This window comes from Haemaphysalis longicornis, unplaced genomic scaffold (assembly GCF_048455015.1).
Source record: "Haemaphysalis longicornis isolate Haplotype H1 unplaced genomic scaffold, Haemaphysalis longicornis Haplotype H1 scaffold_13, whole genome shotgun sequence".
In the NCBI taxonomy this organism is placed as follows: Eukaryota; Metazoa; Arthropoda; class Arachnida; order Ixodida; family Ixodidae; genus Haemaphysalis; species Haemaphysalis longicornis.
Genome location: NW_027526233.1, coordinates 19,024,011 through 19,042,642, shown reverse-complemented (window position 1 = coordinate 19,042,642; position 18,632 = coordinate 19,024,011). Strand labels below are relative to the sequence as shown.

Below are 18,632 nucleotides of genomic sequence, written 5' to 3'. Positions count from 1 at the left end.
AGCGTACCGATATTTTACAACGACGGGGTTATATGACAGGTTTTCTGTGTTTCAATAGCGCCGTGGTTCGTGGACAGAGACCCACAGAAGCGTTTACATCGGTCCATCAGCCCACCGGAGCCAACTGTCATATGCAAAGTGTCCACGGCTACTTCCTGTATTTTTAACTCAGAAGTGGGGAGAATGGACTGAGTATACTGTGATCAAATAACAATGTGCCTTGATTTGTTTGGTTTTGTAAGTTAGGCACTCTTTGGTCGTAGCCGACACGTCGCCTCCTACAACGTCCTCGATTATTTCAATACTGTATATGTACACAATAATCGTTACGTCGCTTAGTGTGTGATACATTATCTAGAAATTTTGCACTTTTAGGGACAGCTGATTTCTTTGATACTGGTTTTTCTGCAATTTTGTCTTGGTTAATTTAGTTATTCCTTCGTTTCGCTTTTTTTCTCATCTTTGGGAAGTCGGGTGCCAGCGCCCAGGAAAGCGGCTCTGCTTAGGTCCGTTAGCCACAGATCGCCTCAGCTATAGGTTGTTTGAACGATAACATTTCACTCGGCCTTTCAGCGGGGAGACGTGGTGTTAAGTCAATCCTCTGTCTCGGAAGGTAGCGTTTGGGGGGGGGGGGGGGGGGGGGGGAGGGGGTACGAGCGCTGAGAGCTGCAAACTGCGGAGGGTCTGTTCGGGAAGCATGGGGGATATGGAAAATAAAGAATGAACGGAAATGGTGAGCTCAAGGCTCAAGAAAAAGAAGTGGAGGACTCCAATATTTCCTACAGATATTGACGGGCAGTTAACACAGCTCGCCTTGTATATGTGCACTCCTAGCACACCACGCAAAAACGAAGAGGAAAAGTGTGCGTTTTACCTGAAAACTGGTGTGGTTCGCATATTAGGCAGATATTTGAAATGCACGCAAAATCGCATATTGTCACTACACGAGAAGGACAGTTGGATGAACGGCTTTTATTCAGGGGCTACTTTGGCCCAACCAAAGAAGTGACGCCAGCATGGAACCACGAGACGACGCCCTGTGAAACTGCGCTCGCGTGATTTATTTTCTTCTTTTCGCCTTCTAATCCGCGTTTTTGAGCGCATGCTCACGGGGCGCATTCAGCCGCAGAAAGGCTGCATAGCCCACAGCAAGGCTAGCAGCCTGCCAGGAGTCTAGGAGACTACGAGCGTGCGTTATGCTATTCCCACTTCGCTGAGTGTATGCGTAAATATGAACAACTTTGGGCTATTCTTTTATCCAGAGAAATTAGGCAACTGTGTTCCCGCGCCTGTACCCATCAGGTCTGTTCCCACAAGCAATATTGGAACTTTTCATACCTTTCGGGACCTTAATACACGCTATTGGCAATAGGTACCGCTGACCATTAAAAGCAGATCAAAGCGTACTCCTTCTGAAAGAGAAAAAAAAGTACTCAAGAATTAGGCAGCGGGGATCTATGCATATAGTCGGGGCACCGTAATACACTTTCCCGAAAGTGTACCGTGTTTAGGCAAGCAGCTGGGAAGGAAAAGAGACTTAATTGAACAACGCGCAAGCATTTATGCATGCGAGCTGATATGTGCCGTCCGTAGCCGTGACATGCGCAGTAGTGTTGCGGGCGCGTATGCTTGCGCTCTGCTACATATTCCTTTTCGTCGAAGAGAAGAAAAAAACAAACATAAAAAACAAAAACAAGAAATGCCGTTCTTCACTTTTAACAATGCAAATGTTCGGTTATTCTGGTAATGGGTAGCGCCGGGGCTGTTAGCGGACGCGTTCGCTTCTTCGTAGACTCGTGCTTGTGTTGTCTTCTGGGATGTGCGTCACAGGCTCCGATTTCGCTTGCGAATCATGCGTATCGGTCTCGGTGGTCCTCAGGTGTTCCCTCGTACGACGTAGCTCCTGTCCGCTTTCTGTAGATACCACGTAAGACCGAGCTGTACCCGCAGTGCTGACGACCACGACCGGGGCCCATGTTTTGGTACGAGTCTCGTAGACAGACACTCTGGATCCACACTCAAGTTCTGGAAAGAATCTGGTACCTCTGTTGCAGTAGACGCGTTGGTTGTGCCTTCTTCTTCTTTAATGCCTGGTGAAAAAATAGGAGAGGTTGACGCTTTATAAAAGCGCCGGCTACTCCTTCTCGCGTTAGTTACTGTTCGTAATAGACATTTCAAGAGTCTCAAACTCACTGGCCAGTTCGGCGAAGGCAGCTCTTGCGGGAGAGTCCTTGCAATGTTCATGGAGTCAATGCACACAATATACTGCAAACACAAATTTGTCCCTGGTGTCCCTTTATAGGAGTCAGAAACTATGGTAGACACTTGATGGTGGTTAGGGGAACGTCACACAAAACAGGAGATGACAAATCACACAGAAGATTACAAACAAATCATACACTAAAGAAGTCACAATGTGCACCACAGAATGGAAGAAGGAAAAACAGCACAACGAGCAACGCAATAAAACGTAGTGTGGGCAGTCATGGTTGGAGACTCTAAGCGCAATAATACCAAAGGTAGAGGTAGATTTCATACTAATAAAGGCCTAACAAGGCAGTCTTTAGAAGGAGTTTAAGAGCAGAAAAAGAACGCCGTCGCTGACTGGGTGTTGTCCATGGTCTGATAACTTTGGCGAGATTAAACGGCCTATTCTCTAAGGACATGAGCACACTCCTAAAGTTTCTCCTGCATCGTCATGTCGGGGACATTCTAAGATTACATGATGAATCGTTTCATCAGGATGACCACATAAACATCAAAGGTTGTGCCTTATTTCGTGGAGTCGTTGTCGAACCTCCTCTGGAGACACAGTCCTTGGCTCCAGGTGATAGTTGGTCATAGGGAGTTGTGTCTTGATGTGGCGTCCCATCAACCTCTCTGCGGGAGACTTGAGGCGGTCGTCCCTTGGGGTGTTTCGCTACTCCAACAGGGCGCTGAAAAATGCGAGCGTAGAAAATGGGCATGTCTTTGGCAATTTTTTTGCTTCCTGGGCAGCTCTTTCTGCCATGCCGTTACCGCACGAGTACCAGAGGTGACATGGCTGATGCGGAAAGGCGACATGAACGTTCGGAAGCTTTAACTGTTGAAAGGGGCCCGTTATCGCTGCAAAGGCTGGCTAGAATTCCATGCGTCGCGAACACTTCTGCACAGGCACTTATCACTGCATCAGCTGTAGTACGGGGCAGTTTCTGAATCTCGAAAAAAAAACGAGTAAAAATCTTCTAGAATAAGATAGTCATGGCCTTCGTGGTTGAAAAGGTCAGTCCCGACAACTTGCCACCGCAGACTCGATATCTCGTGACTGAGCATGGGGAGCCGTTCATTTCGGTTTTTATACTTTTCGCAAGTGCTGCACGACTTCGCGAGAGCAGCAATGTCGGAGTTCATGTTTGGCCAGTACATCACCTGTCTGGCAATGGCCTTCATTTTTTCTTCGCCGCCGTGAGCGGCATGGAGTAGGAGAAGGACCACCCGGCGCTTGGCTGGAGGGACGACAAGCTTGTTGCTCCTAAGCAGCGACCCTCTTCGATGTGTAGCTCGTCGCGGTAGTTCCAGTATGGCCGAAGGGCGTCGGGTAGGTGGTCCTTGCGCTCAGGCCACTCTGTGCTTACGTAGCGACAGATGTTGGTGAAGGTAGCGTCGTTAATAGTCGCTTCCTTGATGGTTTGTAGCCGCCGATCTGAAACAGGCAATGAGGAAACAACACTGACGTGGAATTGCTTCGCTTCTTCAGACAGTTCTTCCTTGAAAGGGAATCGCGATAAGACGTCCGCTAACAAAAGATGCTTGCATGGTTTGTGAGTCACTTTGATTGGAAACTTTTAAAGTACCAGCCGCATACGTTGCAGTCGGAGAGGGAATTCGAAAAGCGGTTTCTTGAATATTGCTTCCAGTGGCCTGTGGTCCGATTCCACCGTTACTTCCAGTTGGCCAAGAATCTAGTCCCGGAATTTGACGCAGCGATGAAATATGCCTAAAGTTTCTTTCTCGATTTGCGGGTACCGTTGTTGCGCTTCGGTCCAAGAACGTGACGAGTAGGCAATTGGGTGTTCTCCTTGCAAAATAACGGCTCCTACACCATACTGGATGGCATCTACCGAGAGCTTCACACGTTTTGTTTGATCAAAGAAAGCCAGGACAGCGCTTTGCCAAGACTAGCGCGCAATGCTTCGAAGCTCTCTTCCTGTTCGTCTCTCCACAACCATGCGATTTCCTTTAATAGCTCCCGTAGCAGGGCAGTTGTGACGGACATATTTGGGATGAACCGTGAAACAAAGTTGATCATGCCGAGAAATACTTGGACTCCTTACGGTTCTTGGGTGGCGGTACTGTCATGATGTCGTCAACCCTGTCGTGATCGAGGTGAAGGCCTTGCGGGGAAAGTACGTAGCCCATGTAGCGCCCTTGGAACTGCGAAAAAGGGCGCTTCTTATTCAGCTCCAGGTCGTGTTCCCGGCATCGTGTAAGCAAGGCAGCGAAATTTTTGTCATGTTCTTCCCGCGAGCTTCTCCACACTAATAAATCGTCCATGACCACAGCTACACCGGTCAAACCATCGACTACTTCATGCATTGCGCGCTGAAAAACTTCTGGGGCCGATGGAATGCCGAAGGGCATAAGCAAAAACTTGTATCGTCCATAGGGAGGGCTAATGGTATAAAGAAGTCTTTCTTCGTCAAGACGAACCGGCTAGAATCCTGACGAAGCGTCGAGCGCGGAAAAGTACTTGGCACCGTGCTAACCTGGAAGTATGTACTCTAAAGTAGGCATGTGGTAGTGCTCTCCGAAAATGGCTTTGTTCAGATCTGACGCATCTAAAAATATACGCACTTTGCCATTCTTGACTACTAAAACCATGTAGCTGGACCATAACGAAGCCTCTGTTACCTTTACAATGACGCCGTCGCGTTCCATCTCGCCGAGCTTTGCTTTCACAGGCTCTTGAAGGGCGACCGGGATTCTTCTGGCCGACTTTATGGTTGGTCTCGCTTCGGGCTTCAGTTGCATATGATACGTGACGCCTTTAAGTTGACCCAGGCCCTGAAAGACGTCTTCAAGGCCCTTTGGGCAATCTTGAGAATCTTTGGCATTGAGCGTAGCTATGCGGGTTATCAGGCCCAGTCGCTGAGCAACGTCTCCGCACAAGGTAACCTACACATTTGACCACACCACAAAAACACTTGCCTCAGTGCTTTGTGCTTTGTAGGAGAGAGCGAGATTTATCTTCTTTGCAGCCTGTTCTGTGTGTCCGAAGAACGTGCGCAATGTGGTGGAACATTTGTGCGTGCGCGAAGCTGTTATCGTTCGTAGCACAGCTTCTGACATGACACAGCAGTTCGCCCCGGTGTATATCTTACACTGGACTGCGGTGCCTTCGATAAGTATGGTTGCCGACCACTGTTCACGACTGGAAAGTGCGTTAACGTGAAGCGTTGCAAGAACATATTCGTCCTCATGACTAGCCACTTCCACTTGGTGTACATAACGCCCTTGTGACAAAGTTTTCGCGTCCGCAAAGCGACACATCCTCGCAAAATGGTTTCAGCGACCGCACTTTTTGCACTGTCTGCCTATGGCGGGGCATTTACCAGATTTGTGCTGCTCCAGGCCGCATCTCGGGCAGAATAGGTAGCCTGCTTTTGTAGCGTTTATCTCTCACAAAACTGGCGATCGTTACGCTGCGGCTTGAATCTCGGAGATTTGTTCTGTACTCTGCTTTCTGGCCCGGCACATTTCAACTGTTTGGCGAAGGAAGGGGTTTTCGCGATGAGCCTTTGCTGCATCTCTTGGTCCCTAATACCCAGTATTGTTCTGCTGCGCAAAAGTCGCTGTTCAAGTTCTCCAAATTCACAACTCTTCGCGAGCGTGTTTAGCTCGGTTAGCAAATCAGTAAATGATTCACCCTCACGTTAATTTCTAGAGCCAAAACGAATCTCGTTGAAAGTTAGGTTTGTTGCCGGCTTGAAATGAGCTTCGAACTTCTGCATCGAAACTTTCAAGTCTTTTTTCTCATCGTCACTTTCGAAGGTGAAGTTGTCAAAAGCCGGTCGCGCTTCTTCACGAATTGCTATGAGAAACACTGCCGCTTGCACATCTGCATCTTGTTCCTTTAGTTTGGTTGCAGTGTCGAAAAGCTCGAACTCTCTTTTCCACACGTTCCATTTGTGAAGCACGTCGCCCGTCGTGTCAAGGTGATTTGGTGGCGGAAGAAGTGTTGTAGTCATTTCTTGTGCACCAGGAAAGCTTTACGGATTACGCCTCCATCCTATTGCTTGTGAACGTTGGAGACGGCAGAACTGAAACGCCGCCCACACTCCTGACACCATGTTTTAGGCAAGCAGCTGGGAAAGAAAAGATACTTTATTGAACAACGCGGAAGCATTTGTACATGCGAGCTGATAATCCCCGTCTGTAGCCGTGACATGCGCAGTAGTGTTACAGGCGCGTATGCTTGCGCTCTGCTACAAGTACTTCCGAAACTGCTTCGAGCAACCCTGAGGAAGTAAATCTCTGCCGAGGTTGGACACCACCAAAGTACGCTGGTTAGAGAAAACGGGCAGAATAAAAATTCCCCCGCACCTCCCCGAAGGGAATCGGGCAGAAATGCGAATGCATTGGGTGCACCGATGAGTGTGTTGCGAGTAATGGCGTAATGAATGACGAGAGTGTGAACGTAATCATTTATTCATCAGCACCTGTTTGTGTTATCGTTGTACCTGACGGTTACAATCACTGCCTTGTGATCGCTAAAGTGCACGGTCAAAGGGTCTTTCAGAAGCATACGCGCGTCACAGTTTCGCGTAAAGACCAGATCAATGCAACTCCCGTGAATGGTAGTGGGGCACATATCGAAGCCGGCAGAGAGACAATGCATAGAGTGCCTGGTCTGCATGTACTGGACCAGCCACTCGCCACTCTTCTTGCGGACGTCAACGTTGAAGTCGCCAACCGAGACTATAGGGTCAGAGGGTTTGGAGCGCACGCGCACAATTTCCATGGCCCCGTCCAGCTGCGCGGCAACGGCGTCTCGAGCGAGGTTGGGCGCGAGGTACACGGTCACCACAAAGACTCCGTCTCCGGTGCAGGCAAGGGTGTACAAGTCGTTGTACGGAGACGTGTCTCGTACGGGAGACGTGGCAACGGCGTACGATATCAAGTTCCTTCGGGCGTGTCCTCTCCCCTTGCCCTCCGCCACTCCCGTCCGAGCTACCACCTGCTCCGGTTGCTAGGCGCGCCACAGCTGTTGCTATGGGCGAGGAGGAGCGTGGAGAGATAACACCTGCGGGCGCACGCCGACGGAGCACGACAACCCCCGACTAAGAAATGCATTCGCATTTACGACGACGACGATGACGACGAAGGCAGAACGACGAGGCGCGCGGTCACGTGCGCTCGCGCTGGAGCAATGCAGGCGCAAGCCGGCCAATGGAGCAAGACAACCCCCGGCTAATAAATGCATTCGCATTTAAAATGGGGCGGTAGTGAGTCGGCCATGAATTCACCTGAGTCTTGCCCATCGAGCAAGAAATAGTATAGGTTTCGCATGGCGAAATATTTCTAGTCGTATGTATATATATATATATATATATATATATATATATATATACAAGAGAAGAAAAACTTCGAACAAGGTAAAAGCACGATTGTGGCCTACCTTTGAGCAAAGAGAACTTGCTTTCCTGAGGAAAGCAAGTTATCTTTGCTGAAACGTAGGCCACAATCGTGCTTTTACCTTGTTCGAAGTTTTTCTTCTCTTGTGTTCTCTACCATCTTCAAAGTTCTGCTACTCCCTGGATTATTATATATATATATATATATATATATATATATATATATATATATATATATATATATATATATATATATATATATATATATATATATATATATATATATATATATATATAGTCGTGAAGTGGAGTCCTTAGTTGCTGCTGGAATACGCACAAAGTAGAAGTACGCTCTTCGGAGACTTTATTTCCAACGTTTCGATCTGAGACAGGTCTTCCTCAGGAATGAAAGCTTTGGGTAAAATCGTACGGACTCAGAGTTGGGGCGGCGCCCCGAAACACAAGCCACATGGGAAACAAACACACAAACGACCACAAACAGCATACAGAGCTTCTTCTGCCAAAGGCAGGCAAAAAAAAAAGCCTTCAAAAAAAAAAAGACGAAAGGAAGAGGGAGGAACAAGGTGGCAAGGAGGAGGCAAGAAAGAGGCAAGGAGGAACACACTGCATGAACGCGGGTTGTGGGGATAACAGAAAATGCGACGAGTTCACGGGTGGCGAAAGGCCCAAAAACATGCGGTGTCTCCGGGAGGGAAAAACTACAAAGCACACGCCGCCACGAGCAGTGAGTTTACATGCGCGTCACCGGTAACAAGGATTAACTACTGACCGTCTTCAGCGGCATGGTCAAGAATGTAAGCGGGGCCAATTACTGCATCTGAAGCGCAGGCAGCCTCCACGACTTTGGGGGGTCCCACAAAAGCCAATGGGGGAGCCCATTGAGGCGTCCCCTTCTCCGCCTAAGCCTCCATTTGTACACGGCGTCGCGTCGTGTCGCGCCAGGTCAATGTACGGCCTGTTAACTGTTAGTACTCGGCTGTCGCCGGCACGCGTGAAGCCCTGGGCCCAATCCACGAAAATATGTCGGAGCGCGGCAATTTAAAAAAAAAAAAACATGAAAACAAGAACAGAGAGGCGACCGTCGGTATGTGCCGTGCCTCTGGGGCAACCAAAGAAAAAGAAAAAAAAAAGAAAAGAAAAAGAAAAAGAGGGAAACACTGAAAAAGAGAAAAAAGCAAAACATGAGTGGAAAGACAGGAAGGACGCGTGCACTCCGTGAATACCAGCATTGGGGATCACAATGTGATTACAAAACACCCGAGGCATAAGCCACAACGGCACCAAAATAAAATACATCTTACACGCTCGGTTGGAACTAAAAGCTTTAACATTTGGTTTCATATTTCTTAAGGATAAACTGGGTATGACATATGGTGACATAAACAGGCAATGGGTACCATCTGGTTATTAATGAGGCATGTTATGCTTGCTGAGCGTTGAGACAAGGAAATGAGAGAAAAAAATATAAAAATAAAAATAGCGGGGACGGGAAGGGAAGTCGGCAGCGGACGAGATAATTGTAGTGACTGCGGAACATAATGGTAGGTTGTTGGTGTTACAATGTACAACCTCACACCTGGAGCAACAGGCTGCCTGTAAACATCAGACCGTGCAATGCCCTGCGCGGGAAGGGCCGATAGCAAAAGGACAACAAAACTACAAGGTGTCGTATGTCCCGGGGTCACTATGCTTCAATGGTCATGCAGCGTACGAATAACAGTCATAGTCCCAGGACTCTCATTAAGACCCCCCTTCAGGGTATTAAATTTGTAGATTTAGTAAGACTCAGATTGTTCTCGCTCCCTACAGCTAAAAAAACTGCTCTGTAGAAGCGTGACTTTAATGTCATCGAAAGAGTGATTTTGCATCGCTAGGTGTCTGGACAAGGGAAGGTTTGGGAGTGCCTTGGTGTGATAGCGGTGATTGTTAAACCGCATTCGAAAAGGTCCATCCGTCTGTCCTATGTACTGCATATTACATCCGCCACACTCCAATAGGTAAACCAAATTTGACGAGTCACAATCGAATGACCCACGTATAGGATATGGGAAGTCCGAATGTGTGCTAATAGCCACCCTCGCGGTCTGCACGTGTTTACACACCAAACATCTGTTTTTGCCACATGGTCGGCAGCCTAATTGCTGGGCGTCCCTGTCTTTGGCGTGGACAAGATAGTCCCCTATGCTTTTTGCGCGCCTGTATATTACACGCGGAGGATCACTGAAAATTTTGGAAAGTCGTTCGCTCTGCTGAAGAATGTTGAAGTGCTTTTTTAAAAATTTTATTCACGTTCGGTGGGCTACTAGTAAACGTTAAGACCAAATTAGCGCGGGAATTATTCCCATCATTCACGTGCGACCCCTGTAGCAGTGTGTTACGATTTAAACTTGCCGCCCTAGAAATGGCATCGTCAACAAGGGCCGGCGGGTAACGCTGTTTGACGAGGACGCCCCGCATTCGGCTGGTGTTCGAACGAATGTCTTCATCCCTGGAGCAAATTCTTCTAAATCTATGTGCCTGGGAATAAGGGATAGCCGTTCTGCAATGGCGTGGGTGGCAGCTGTTGAAGTGCAGGTACTGCTGGCGGTCTGTAGGTTTCCTGTACACACTCGTCTCCAGTGACCCCGCCCGCACATGAACCTGAACGTCCAAGAAACTAATTTCAGTGCGAGAGTACCCGTATGTGAATGAGATATTAGGATGAACTGTGTTGAATTCTTCTATAAAGGCAATAAGTCCTTGCTCAGTGTCTGTCCAGATCACGAAAATGTCGTCAAGGAATCGCTTGTACAGTGCAGGTGAACTGTCTGAAGTAGAGAGGAATTTGGTTTCAATATTGTGCATGAATATGGTGGCATAATTAGGGGCCATTTTTGTTCCCATCGCAGTACCACTTGTTTGGAGAAAGTATTTGTTTTCAAATTCAAAACTGTTGAGTTCTAATACGAGACGCGTTAATACCTCAACAACCCTCGGGCTGGGAGAGTCTTCTTCGCGGTGTTCGTTGTACGACTGAATGAAGGCACTGATGCCATCGCTGTGCGGAATGTTGATATAAAGGGAGGTCACGTCCAATGTTACGAGAAATGCACCGTCCGGCAGAACCATTCCCTCGATTTCTTGGAGAAAATGGTTTGTGTCCCGTAAGTATGATGGAAATTGAGAGGGTATATCGCGAATGAGGTAATCTATATAACCTGAAATTGGCTCTGTGATGGTGCCTATTCCCGATATAATTGGGCGGCCGGGATTTCCAATTTTGTGTAATTTTGGAAGCATGTAAAAGCGGCCAACCACTGGGTGGGCCGATGTTAGTGCCCTGCAAGTTTTCTATCAATTTCTCGGGCCCCCAAAAGTTGCTCCAGCACGTTATTTACAATTTTTTGGTGTTCTTTAGTAGGGTCTGATAGAAGGGGCTTATAGAATTTCCGGTCGCCTAATTGCCGATCCCCTTCTTTGACGTAATCATTCCGGTCGAGAATAACAATCCCCCCTCCCTTGTCAGCTGGTTTGATTACAATGTCCTGTCGGTTACTCAATGCATTGAGAGCATCCTGTTCGTTTTTTGTGATGTTGTGATCACGGGTTCGGCGTGATTGGTATGCTTGGAAAACGTCTCTCTGGACGGCACGAACATACAAGTCGAGATTTTCCTCCCTTTGTGCACTGGGGGTCCAGTGGTGCTTGGCGACGAAAGAAGGTTTGGCGTTCTCCCCATCACTTCTATCGAAGAAGTACTCTCGTAAACGCAGAGTACGGGCAAAAATTATCTAAATCTTTCAGGAGTGTTAATTCTGAGTACTTCCCGTTGCTCGGGCAAAATGTGAGACCCCGGGACAGAACAGATATCTCAGTGGCGCTTAATTTATTCTTCGATAAATTAACGATTTGCCCGCCCCCGTCGCCGCATTCAACCCCTAGTGGCGGTTCCCCCGGCATGCTGTCAACACCCTCCTCGCGGTCAACCGCATTCACAAGAGGCAGACACGGTTGTTGTCTGACGCCCCTCGCATACGACCCGCCATGCCCCGGGACGTTATCCCTTTCGAGTTTTTTTAACTTTGTTTTTGAAACCTCGGGGGTTTTTTTGGCCTGAAATAAATTCAGCTCCTCGAGTTCCGGCGCTGAAAGTAGGGCACTTTCCCGGACTCGACGTTCCTCTCCCAAAAGTGACGTTAACATTACTTCAGAGTCCTCTATTGTGACCTGGAGTAATTCTAGAGAAGCAGTATTTAGTATTCGATTCCATTTTTCTACATTCTCATTAGATAGGTTCTTCATTTAAGGAGGCAGTGAAATACGGAGCCCTTTGGGTACAATACCTTCTAGCTTATATGTTTGAAGGGTACGAACATGAAGGTCATGGCGTACGCGCTTGTCTACAATTTTCCTGACTTTTAAGAATTCTTTGGATTTTAAGGTTACGGCACCTGAGGAAGAGGAAGTCGGCTTGGGCTCGGGGCCAACACGTCAATCACTCTGCACTCGGCGGGCCGATCCAGGGCATTTCCTAAGGTTGTACCTTGGAGCTGGAGTTTTGACAGCGTCCTCACTGTCCCCCGTGGAAAGTGTGTGCAGCGCTGCGCGATCTTGCGGTGCTATCCTTGACAGGGGTTGCTGCGGTGTTGTCTGGGGGGTGTTCGTTGTGGGTAACTTGGGAGACGTGCGTCCATTTCCCCGTCGGAGCTCTGCGGTGGGGCCAGGGCTGGAACACCTTCGTCGTCGGAGGCGTAGGAAGAGTGACTCGGGTCCTGGTGTCGGGTCCACTTGATGGGCTTCAGGGCTGGCACTCTGCTTTCGTGGTCGGCGTGGGGGAAGTACCTCCGGTTGTGGAGCTGGACTCTCAGGAATGACAGTTGCACCTCCGGCGGGTGTTGCGTCAAGGGAGTTGTGAGGGTGAGGACCGGTAGCTGGATTCGGGGAAGTCACATGGGTCAGTGGGGGCCAGTCCAAGTCCAAATGCCGACTTGGTTCAGTTTGCAGTGTGGCCTGTGCGAACGTAGGCTCCTGTTGCGTTTCACGAGCTGGTGATGGTGACGCATAATCCTGCCAGTCTGCAAACCTAGGCCGTCGGAGTTCTAGGAGGAAGGTGTACAAGTTCCACGCCATAATCGACACACCACCAAAGCTTGGGTGTAGACCGTCGGCTGCAGAACCATTTTTGGGGGGAAGTGATGCAGGCAGTGGTGCAAGAAAAAGACTTTTTCACGGTTTTCGCACAACTCGACCAAGAGGCAGTTGAAGGCGTCGGCTTCTCTGTTGAATCTAGCTGCAGCGCGCCAATCATGGGGGTTCCGTCGACGGTTTGGCGACCGTGGGAGCACCAGAGTTGCAAATGTTGCCTGGATATCAGGTCTTTCCTTTGCAATGTGGTCGAGAAGATTCGAGTATCTCTCCTTTGCGACTTGGCCGTTTGTGTTGGCTACGTCGTTTGTCCCAACGTGTAGGATGAGTTCTGTCACACCTCGTGGCACGAGGTCCAACAAGTTCACAACGTCGCGGATGCCGGCTCCCGGTAGCGTGATAAACGCCGGTGAGTGAGGACTAGATGGGTCGAAGTTCTTGTGTAAATATTTGGTTTGCGAATCCCCAACGATGGCGCACGTGGGGGCATGGGAAGGAAATTTCCAGATGAGTCTCGAAGAGGCGCACGCAGCAGACATTGTAGAAAAAGTCGTGAAGTGGAGTCCTTAGTTGCTGCAGGAATACGCACAAAGTAGAAGTACGCTCTTCGGAGACTTTATTTCCAACGTTTCGATCTGAGACAGGTCTTCCTCAGGAATGAAAGCTTTGGGTAAAATCGTACGGACTCAGAGTTGGGGCGGTGCCCCGAAACCCAAGCCACATGGAAAACAAACACACAAACGACCACAAACAGCATACAGAGCTTCTTCTGCCAAAGGCAGGCAAAAAAAAGCCTTCAAAAAAAAAAGGCGAAAGGAAGAGGGAGGAACAAGGTGGCAAGGAGGAGGCAAGAAAGAGGCAAGGAGGAACACACTGCATGAACGCGGGTTGTGGGGATAACAGAAAATGCGACGACTTCACGGTTGGCGAAAGGCCCAAAAACATCCGGTGTCTCCGGGAGGGAAAAACTACAAAGCACACGCCGCCACGAGCAGTGAGTTTACATGCGCGTCACCGGTAACAAGGATTAACTACTGACCGTCTTCAGCGGCATGGTCAAGAATGCAAGCGGGGCCAATTACTGCATCTGAAGCGCAGGCAGCCTCCACGACTTTGGGGGGTCCCACAAAAGCCAATGGGGGAGCCCATTTGAGGCGTCCCCTTCTCCGCCTAAGCCTCCATTTGTACACGGCGTCGCATCGTGTCGCGCCAGGTCAATGTACGGCCTGTTAACTGTTAGTACTCGGCTGTCGCCGGAACGCGTGGAGCCCTGGGCCCAATCCACGAAAATATGTCGGAGCGCGGCAATTTAAAAAAAACATGAAAACAAGAAGACAGAGGCGACCGTCGGTATGTGCCGACGGTCTCTGGGGCAACCAAAGAAAAAGAAAAAAAAAGAAAAAGAAAAAGAAAAAGAGGGAAACACTGAAAAAGAGAAAGAAAGCAAAACATGAGTGGAAAGACAGGAAGGACGCGTGCACTCCGTGAACACCAGCATTGGGGATCACAATGTGATTACAAAACACCCGAGGCATAAGCCACAACAGCACCAAAATAAAATACTTCTTACACGCTCGGTTGGAACTAAAAGCTTCAACATTTCGTGTCACATTTCTCAAGGATGAAATGGGTATGACATATGGTGACATAAACAGGCAATGGGTACCATCTGGTTATTAATGAGGCATGGTATGCTTGCTGAGCGTTGAGACAAGGAAATGAGAGAAAAAAACATATAAAAATAAAAATAGCGGGGACGGGAAGGGAAGTGTTGGTATATATATATATAGATATATATATATATATATATATATATATATATATATATATATATATATATAGAAAAAGAAAGACACACGTCGAAAGAGGAATGGTATAACGTTTCGGCCGAGGGACCGGCTTTCGTCAGAATAACAGTGGCGGTCGTTGTCACGAATCATAAAAGGCGTCTGTTGCAAGATCACGTGAGGGCAGAAACGATCAAAATGAAGTGACATTATAATAAATAAATAAATAAATAAATAAATAAAAATAAAAATAAAATAAAAAATAAATCTGTGCGGCACTCCGTTTGATAAAATACAACATAATAATGGGTCTGACCCGTGCAGTATAAAAACCAGCAATGACAAGCACAAATACGCGGAAAAAATGAGGGCATGATGAACAGTCAGTAGTACAGAACGCAGTCACTGATGCAAGCAACTTAGCTTTCCTGCACTTTCATTTAGGCCACGTGCAATAGTATTGAATTTAAATATCAGAAACGACTCGCGAACTTCCCTATCATGATGGGTTCGAAAACCAGACTCCAGTATCGTGGCTTTTATATGGTCAAATGAGTGGCCCGTGATGTTGGCATGCTTTGACATTGGAAGGTGAGGGAGTGTTGATATGTGGGCCTTGTGGTTGTTGAACCTTTTCCTGAAGGGTGTTTGGGTATCGCAAACGTACTGCATATTGCAAATATCGCACTGAAGGAGATAAACCGCGTTGCTTGGGTCGCAAGAATAATTCCCAGTTATCTTCACGCTGAAATTTCACGCATTGCTGCTAGCTCTTATTGTGGTAGTCATTTGGCTGCAGACCTTGCAGCGCGGTTTGTTGCATGGGCGGCATCCAGTAGGCGCTTTAGATTTGCTTTTAGATGAGGTAAGTAGGTCACGTAAATTTTGAGATCTACGGTAGGTTACACGTGGTGGTTCTCGGAATATCGGTTTCAATCGCTCGCTTTGTAGTAGTATGTTATGGTGCTTTTTTAGAATGGCGTTTACATTCTGTGCATGCGCGGAAAAGGTAAGGACTAGGTTAGTATGGGAGTAAACGGGTTGCCTCGTTTTGCTCAATAAAAGTGCTTTGCGGTCATGGCTGTCAGCACGCCTAATGGCGTCGTCAATTATCTGAGGTGGGTATTTCTGTTTAACTAAAGCGCTTCGAAGCTGGGAACAATTGGCACTAAAATCTGATCGTTCGGAACAAATTCTTTTAAATCGAAGAGCCTGACTATATGGTATGCTGGTTTTGCAGTGCTTCACATGGTAACTTTTGAAATGAAGGTATTGTAGCTTATCAGTTGGCTTTTTGTAGACCTTCGTAGTTAGTTGACCATCATGAATGGTCAATGTTACGTCGAGGAAGTTGATAGTATGTTCCGAGTAGGTATGCGAAAAAGAAATAGACGGATGGGCGGTATTAAAATCATAAATAAAAAATAAAAGCTGGGCTTCCCCGTGGTGCCAAATCATAAAAATATCATCAATGTACCGCTTGTAGTAGGTCGGTCGTAGGGAACGGCTTGCCAGAAATTCATTTTCAAGTACGCCCATAAAAATGTTTGCGTACGTGGGGCCGATGGGTGTACCCATCGAGGTGCCATTAATTTGGAGGTAATGAACTCCATTAAATTCAAAGTTGTTTAACTCTAGGACTAATCTTAAAAGGGTTCTCAAAGTGGAGCTGTCAATTGACGTGACCTACTTACCTCATCTAAAAGCAAATCTAAAGCGCCTACTGGATGCCGCCCATGCAACAAACCGCGCTGCAAGGTCTGCAGCCAAATGACTACCACAATAAGAGCTAGCAGCACTGCGTCAAATTTCAGCATGAAGATAACTGGGAATTATTCTTGCGACATGAGCAACGCGGTTTATCTCCTTCAGTGCGATATTTGCAATATGCAGTACGTTGGCGAAACCCAAACACCCTTCAGGAAAAGGTTCAACAACCACAAGGCCCACATATCAACACTCCCTCACCTTCCAATGTCAAAGCATGCCAACATCACGGGCCACTCATTTGACCATATAAAAGCCACGATACTGGAGTCTGGTTTTCGAACCCATCATGATAGGGAAGTTCGCGAGTCGTTTCTGATATTTAAATTCAATACTATTGCACGTGGCCTAAATGAAAGTGCAGGAAAGCTAAGTTGCTTGCATCAGTGACTGTGTTCTGTACTACTGACTGTTCATCATGCCCTCATTTTTTCCGCGTATTTGTGCTTGTCATTGCTGGTTTTTATACTGCACGGGTCAGACCCATTATTATGTTGTATTTTATCAAACGGAGTGCCGCACAGATTTCTTTTTTTATTTTATTTTTATTTATTTATTTATTTTTTTATTATTATGTCACTTGATTTTGATCGTTTCTGCCCTCACGTGATCTTGCAACAGACGCCTTTTATGATTCGTGACAACGACCACCACTGTTATTCTGACGAAGGCCGGTCCCTCGGCCGAAACGTTATACCATTCCTCTTTCGACGTGTGTCTTTCTTTTTCTTGATATTTGCCGGTGTCCTAGAAACATTTATTCGTGTATATATATATATATATATATATATATATATATATATATATATATATATATATATATATATATATATATATATATATATATATATATATATATCAAAGTTGCAGTCCTCATTGCCAGTGCTGTTTGGCGTTTTAACAGTGTTTTATAGTGCCGAATGAGCTATGATTGCCTTTTTTTATGCAGGAATAAATAATTGAAAATTCAAGTCGAGAAAAAATGCGCCGTTTTTTCCGGAAGCGGGAATCGAACCCACAACCTCCGCATAACGCGTGCGGTGCTCTACCATTGAGCTAGTTCCGCGGCAACTTCTCTCTCGACTATAGCGCGGGGTTTTGTATTTACGACTGCTCAGAGCCCGGTCAACTAGTGCCGCCCCTCGACCACCGCGGGAAGACGTAGAACGTCTTTTTCCCAGCGGCCGCACGTAAGACGTGGTCGGAAGTCGGGGATAGCCAAAGGCGTTTCAGACTGCTGAAGCCAGAACCCTCGTACTGCATTTTGTAGAACAGAGACGTACGGGACGAGGGATTCCGTAAGGACACATATCAAAGTTGCAGTCCTCATTGCCAGTGCTGTTTGGCGTTTTAACAGTGTTTTATAGTGTCGAATGAGCTATGATTGCCTTTTTTTTAATGCAGGAATAAATAATTGAAAATTCAAGTCGAGAAAAAATGCGCCGTTTTTTCCGGAAGCGCGAATCGAACCCACAACCTCCGCATAACGCGTGCGGTGCTCTACCATTGAGCTAGTTCCGCGGCGACTTCTCTCTCGACTATAGAGCGGGGTTTTGTATTTACGACTGCTCAGAGCCCGGTCAACTAGTGCCGCCCCTATATATATATATATATATATATATATATATATATATATATATATATATATATATATATATATATATATATATATATATATATATATATAGCAGAACAGAGAGATACGGGACGAGGGACTCGGTAAAGATACATATCAAGGTTGCAGTCGTCATTGCCAGTGCTATTCGGCTTTTTTCGAAATATATAATAGGGCCGAATGACGTGTGTTTGTCACGTTTCCCTGATTCATTGATAAATAAGCGAAAAAACGGCGGATTTTTTCTCGACTTATATTTTCGCTTATTTATCAATGAATTAAAGAAACGTGACAAACACACGTTATTCGGCCCTATTATATATTTCGAAAAAAGCCGAATAGCACTGGCAATGCACTGGCAATGACGACTGCAACCTTGATATGTATATATATTTATATATATATATATATATATATATATATATATATATATATATATATATATATATATATATATATATATATATATATATTGATATATATATATATACCTACAAAAGACACAACTAAAGTTTGGCCGTCAAAAAAACCTCGGAAAGCAAAGGGGAGGATATGGTATGTGATTGAAACAGATAAAAAATTTGGAACGAAAGAAAGTCAAGAAAAAATGTCCGCCAGGTGGGATCCGAAACCACGACCTCCAGAATACCGGGCTGGGGCGATAACCAGAACGCTACCGAAGGGGCTATTTTTTCCCTCCACTTT

The 18,632-nt window shown here is 46.7% G+C and overlaps 1 protein-coding gene and 1 pseudogene across 1 annotated transcript in view; both read right to left on the bottom strand.

Moving 5' to 3' along the window:
* Positions 1-907: 907 nt before the first annotated feature.
* LOC144163728 (uncharacterized) lies at positions 908-3,429 on the bottom strand (annotated as a pseudogene).
* LOC144163727 (uncharacterized) overlaps positions 3,426-18,632 on the bottom strand; it is a 34,649-nt gene continuing 19,442 nt past the window's right edge. The window contains exons 2-3 of the mRNA XM_077694471.1: positions 12,298-12,544; positions 3,426-3,682 (exon numbers count right to left, since the gene is read on the bottom strand). Coding sequence (XP_077550597.1) covers positions 3,426-3,682; positions 12,298-12,544 — 504 coding nt within the window. The remainder of the gene's footprint in view (positions 3,683-12,297; positions 12,545-18,632) is intronic.